At 42.3% G+C, this 6,347-nt stretch overlaps 1 protein-coding gene across 1 annotated transcript; it reads right to left on the bottom strand.

Moving 5' to 3' along the window:
- Positions 1–3,244: 3,244 nt before the first annotated feature.
- LOC129723816 (trypsin alpha-3-like) lies at positions 3,245–4,481 on the bottom strand. Its single transcript, XM_055678266.1, has one exon. It carries the CDS (start codon positions 4,402–4,404, stop codon positions 3,511–3,513), a length of 894 nt encoding a protein of 297 aa, XP_055534241.1. The 5' UTR covers positions 4,405–4,481; the 3' UTR covers positions 3,245–3,510.
- Between the last annotated feature and the right edge of the window lie 1,866 nt (positions 4,482–6,347).

The following is a 6,347-nucleotide window of genomic DNA, read 5'->3' as shown; positions in this document are numbered from 1 at the left end:
GAGAACTAAGCATGAATGGTCACGCTAAATTCTTCTTACTTTGATTTCTTTCTCGATTCGATTGCCGAATATCCGGTTATCACCCGAGTGTGATATATTCGGAACTGGGATGACCTCACATAACATTTTCCAACATAACGACTTCTGGTTTCAGGAAAATAATCTACAGTGGTATTTGACCAACCATTTCAATACTTCCGAAACTTTCGAACTCCATACGTCATTTTGAAATCCGAAATGCGACTTCCAGTTTCTGTAAAACATCCCCAAATCACAAAATGCAATCCAATATGGGTATTTCCGTTCTATGCGTTCTCAGAATGTTAAAGTACTTAAAGTGATGTTGGACGTATAAGATGTAAAATATTTTTGAAGTGAGTTGTGCTAATAATGCAATGAATTAAAAAAATGAATCCTAAATTTGAAACTTTTGATCACGAGCATCGCCGGGAACGTTCAAATAGTATCTTCTTGAAACAAGGATCAGACAAACAATGAAGACTACATTTGTGTATGCAAGCATTATGGGATGTGCTGGGAAAGAATGATAGTGATCTGTCATTTAGTTTGCATTAGGCTGGAACTAAAAGTTTCGCTTCATATCTGGACTTGTTTTCTGCTCTGATTGATCAAAATATCTCCACAAAATCTCAATTTGCCTTACTTTGGTTGACACTTAGCTAATGTTCCAACCGATTGCTGTGAAAATGAAGGGAATCTTTCGAAACTGACTGTTGCCGTAAGACGTAGTTCTACGTCGAAAGGCTAATGACTGGCAACCCATGTGGGGTGCGCTAGTTCAGGACAAATCGGTCCTTACGGGACCAAGTTATAAACTCCAGAACATGTAAAGAAAGCCACTTCATAGGTTGAATTTCCGAGTGAAATAACCACTGTAATTAGGAATGGCAGTCACTTTGAAGTAGTTCATAACAACTGACATATTTACTAGAGCGGATAGCCACACCGTTGAAAGATAAGAGCAGAGATATGTACAGGCAGCTGCATACCAGGTTTTGTGTAAGTGGGACGCAAGTATGATGATTTGTTGAGTTCAAAGATCACAGACAATAAATCTGAAGATACTGAAGGGCAGTTTATTTAACTAGACGAAGAGGTTTGAAGTTATTCAATCAAAGCCTGCTAGTTCATGAAGTAAAGAAAGTCATTTGAAATAGAACATGTTATGCAAAGAAAAGAAAAAAATAAAGAAAAAAGTATTCTACCAGTTATTGGTGCAATTTTTTTGAGCAGAAAAAAATGCAAACCCAATCAAATGCAAACCGGATCGGATTTGGCGGTGGGCAGAAAAGACATAACTACTTCAATTGAATAATTTTGAGGCGTGTAAATACAAAGTTTTTCAGAATTGTGTCCAATAAATGAGCCATGGGCTTGTGAAAAAAATGTGCGCTAGTGATAATTTACATCCTTGGTTCAACCGATTAGAACCACTCATTCCTTATGCCCCAAAACGTTGTCCGCTACACTGTTGATTGCTGTTTTCACGGTGTTAAAACAGTTCTCGAGAGGGGTTTCAATCAATTCGCCCTCTTCCGGTAGCGATGCTTCGAGCGAATGTGTGTAACTTTCATCGACATCGATTTATCTCAGATTGTACCGTGGCGGGCGCCGGTACCGAGTATTGTTCACAATGGAGAGTTTTGGGCGCATTTTCATCATCACTAGACAGTGGTCCAAATCGATGTTGGCACCTCGGTAGGTTCTGACGTAGGTGATGTCCGAGAATAGCGACCATCTATCAACAGGTGGTCAATTTGCGATTTTGTCTGATTTGGTGACCTCCAAGTCACAGGATGTTGTACTGGCGAAGTCGATGGGTCTTAGGCCATTTTCGTTGGTCAATTGGTACGATGTCGAAATTGCGGCTTTTCAACTCATCGGCAAGTACTCTAGTGCTTCCAATGAAATTGAGAGATTGGCAGTTCCATGTTCCGAGTTTTTAATAGTTAGTCCGTCCTCGTCGCCTGGGTCTATGACGTTTTTCCCGGCTCGAATTATTTAGTTCTTTATTCGTTCCGCAATCAATCTCACTGTCTCACAGGACGTGGAACCGCTATTTTAAGTCTCGAATACTACCAGGAGTGCACTGACAAGACGGTAGTTCAGCCGCTCCTAACATGGAGAACAAACGCTGTTTCGAGGCGCTCATAACGTGGAGGTCAGACGCTCGAATTAGCTCCCGAAATTAGCCCCCTTCCTCTGTTAGTATCGACCAGAGCTGAGACCATCAGGGTTGGTTACCCGATCTTTCTTAAGGTTACTCGTATACCAGTCGCCACCACGGGGAGGTAGGGATAGGAGTGAATGGACAAGAGGGTGAATTAAGGATTACCAGTGATACCTCACATGGATCTATTTCATACCACGTATACAGGATGTATATACCTATGGTACGCATTGTCCAGCCTTTTACCAACCTTTTTCCAGATAAGAAGTGGAATCATGGGGTCCGAAGAACACTCCGCCAGAAGCACTACACGGACATTAATACTTGGTGGTTAATACAGTGCAGTGAAGCAGGACAAAGAATCAGTCACTTTATCTTCAGCTGCCGTACTCATGATTTGTACAGATTGTGAAAAAACTTGAATCCTCACAATCATTTCATGCTTGTTTTGTGAAATGGTTTCTCAAAAAAAAAAAAAAAATCAGATACATGATTAGACTACATCAGCCAGCGAAATCGAAGTCGAAGCGACAAAAGTCGCTCGTTGTGTTTTTCTCTCTAAATGTGTCCCGTCGTCGGAGGATAAAGAATAGCAACAGGAGAATATAATGTTGACTGAGCAGCAGCAGAGGTCTTGTTCTAGAAGATAATCACGATCATCAGTCAAATGAGAAAACTAGAAAAGTACATTTTCCGAATAACGTCATATACCGAGTTGTGCACATTGAGAACCACGTGTTGGGGCACACTAACAACAAGAAATATATCGTCAAAAGAAAGGCATAGAGAGTGCACTAACACCGATACCTATTTACTCTCATACTGACGACGATGTTAACGCATTTTAGGCTTGGTTTATAAGTATTCAAAATCGCTAGAGGTGATTTGTTTCCATCGCTGCAAAGTAATGGTTGGCGACTTTTTTTCTAACCCCCGAACACGTGAACAATGTGAAGCATTGTCACGCATTTCGTTCATGTATGAGGACTCAAGAGCTGAGGCTTCATATAAACAGCCCGGAAATGATAAAAGAAATTGAATGCAATGAGGAGATAATTATAAACTCTATATTTAGTTAGTCCTCAAACTGAGTTATCAAGAGCAGCGATAACTTTTTTGTTTTAAGCCGGTACTTGCTTCAATTTTTTCTCCACATCCAATCAATCAATCAATGTTCTACTTATTCAGTTTCAGTTCACTTCTTAAAAATAACAGACCAATCTAATCGTCAAAGATGAAAAGCAAACCCTTATCTACTTATCGTCACGGTCAGTATCGATAAGCAACATATGCAACCCAAATTCGTATTTTGCGGCATTTTATTTCGCCATCATAATTGAACACACTACTGACAGTACTAAGACGCCGATGTTAAGAACAACTTGCGCTGCTCCACCTCCGGATGGTTTGGTGACGGCAAGCTGCACCTTACTGATGATCCAAGTTATATACTTTGTGGTATCAGTAAATACTGAAGTTTCGTTTACTGCACCGCAGCCACCCACAAGCGACAGTACGCCGTACAGAGTTCCATCGCATAACAAAGGTGCTCCAAGATCACCTGTGCAGGCACCACGTCCGGCAAGCAAGTCTCCTGCACAGAACATTCCACTAGCAAGAGCAGTTCCTCCCGTTGTCCGTAGGCAATGTGCCGAGCTGCTCGTTTGCACTTGCAGTTTGATACGTTGAAGAGTTACCGCTGGTGAACCGGTTGTTGTGTTGGCTCCCCATCCGAACAAATCGCAGCTGCGATTCACCGCCGGTGTTGTGGCACCAAACCCAACGGTATTTATGCTTGTCACATTCTCATTTAATCGCAACACTGCCAAATCGTTGATGCGCGTTGTGGTATTGAAACTTTCATGAGGCGACACTCTCCAAACCGATCGAACCGTTGCATTCGTGGTAGTATTCGAATTGATCAGAGTTCCTAGCACCACTTGGAACTCCGATGCCTTTCTTACGGTGCTTCCATTATAAACGCACTGGGCTGCTGTTAGAACATCACGATTAGAAATCAGTATTCCATTGCACAGAAAGCTGTTCGCCGTCGAACGAATTGCCACGGTGTACGGGGCGCCAGTTGCAGTTGCATTTTCACCGCCTACGATACGAGATTCGTAACCTGAAGCAGCCAGTGGCGTCCCCAGCAACAGGCAACTCAAGAAACTTGCTGCCGCCGACAGGAGCAGCAAACGATTACAGCGCAGCATGTTTTTAATAGGAGCGATGGTCAGGAAATACTAACCCTATCAGTTGCTCAATGGGTTATTTAACTGCTGTGCATGGTGAAATCTTATCGAAACTGAAGCTGTCATTAAGTTCCCCGAGCTAGGAGTAGAGATTACTTGTTCGAACGAATCACCTGTGCGATTGCTGATACGGACCAAACCGATAACAACAAATGGAATACTCATTATTTTTTCTTCTGCACAGCCAACCGAAAAATCGTCATCTCTTGATGACGTGCTGAGGCGATAAATGAATTTACCCTAGAATGAAATCAGCGGGAGTCATATGACTAGTGAGTAACAATTGAGATTCGATGATTTCCAATATTTGTTCACGAGCGTTTGTACAATGACAGCTTAAATGAAAATGCTTCGAACACTAAAGACATTTTTCCCAACCAAACAAGTCAACATCCGTACTACTTTTTATATCAAAAGGGTGATACCGAAGGTATCTTGGTCAGGCCAGTCAGGGACTGAACTGTCAAAAAGAAAATTGAATTTGATGAAATTTGGTTAGCATCTACGAGTTGCTTCACAAACCTCCCACGCCACTGTCGCGCTTATGCTGAAATAGGTCAAGCAGCACCCAGAACCCCAAAATACGGGTCATTGTCACCCGGGATTGCGACGATGTTGTTTGTGCTTCCTCGGCTGCTGCAGATGGTGAATATTGATTACCCCACCCGCCCTGTTCGGTTCATTACGCCGCGTGACGGTGGAACGGTTCCGCTCCGAGCGATTTGTAACAAAGGAATGGCATTCATCTAAATGGAAAATGAACTGCGTCCTTCATTAGGATAATTGCTTTTTGCGAAAATTTATTAGCTGGATGAGGGCTGCTCTACGGCGGGGGATCCTCATTGCTCGGTGTTACAGATTGTAAATCCCGTCTAGTTTGATATTCGCAATATTTAAGGTTATGCCGAAACTAAATCGTGGCAGCAACGAAATAAATTACGCTGCGATTCAAAACTCCGGTTAAGGTGATCCAGCTGCACAACGAACCACTTAATTGGCAATTCGGCACCGAGTGAGTATAGCTTTCAGAAATTCTGAAACGTTATTTGAGCGTAGTTGTTTGAATGCAAATTGCCCTCGCTCGTATGACACCGGAGTTCAGCGCGCCCCGGCGACGAACGGTGCCATCTCCAATCAGTTGATAAAAAGAGGAGGACGGGTGAGGGAGGGGGGAGGGGCTTGGTATGAATTTCCAGCATCCAAAGTTGTTCGACATAACATCGGGAGATGTGAGTTTAGTTTGAATAACCATAATTTGCCAGTGCAGGAGAGCGTGAAATTGCGCAATTTATTCGCAAACATATCTTCAACTTCGAGCGCCAGGAATTAAAACTTAACTAACTCGGTCGGCTGCCGGTTCGTACGCATGCATGGAGGGGTTCTTCGGGAGCACTCACACGCAAAAGGGTTTCGATGGTAATTAATATTTCAGAATTGGATATATATGCAGGTATAAAATTTAATATTAGATGCTTAATGGTTACTGACTTTTACTGACATTCTGTAATCGTTAATCGTTATTATTAAGAGAGGAAAAACCAACCCAAAGACTGAAATGATTTATTGTTAAACTATCCCTTGTCATTTTCACTATGTCTTTTCAATATTATTGCATATTCATAGAACAGGAAACCAGCTGCATTTCCTCTTTCAAACTACAGCAACAGTGCTGCCAGTCAAGCAGCCGCTAGCGGCTGAGTGTCTGAAGATGGTTTCTTAACACAATGCCCGTAGTAACGAAGTCAGCGTCAGTCCAAGTGACTTTGGTTGCATTTTCATTCCGTGCGGAACACTGAATTGTTTTCTGCAGCCCAGTTTAGATGGAAAGTGCACTTTCACAGTTATCGCTGTTGTAACAGACAAAATATCTTCACATTTATTTGATTTTGTGCTCGCGATAGTTG

The sequence above is a fragment of the Wyeomyia smithii genome, chromosome 2 (assembly GCF_029784165.1).
Source record: "Wyeomyia smithii strain HCP4-BCI-WySm-NY-G18 chromosome 2, ASM2978416v1, whole genome shotgun sequence".
Classification (NCBI taxonomy): domain Eukaryota; kingdom Metazoa; phylum Arthropoda; class Insecta; order Diptera; family Culicidae; genus Wyeomyia; species Wyeomyia smithii.
The sequence above is the reverse complement of the archived record's forward strand: the minus strand, read 5'-3'. Positions and strand labels throughout refer to the sequence as shown.

Bases quoted from the DNA above. Each gene is read 5' to 3' on its own strand.
- LOC129723816 (XM_055678266.1), bottom strand. From the start codon at position 4,404: ATGCTGCGCTGTAATCGTTTGCTGCTCCTGTCGGCGGCAGCAAGTTTC.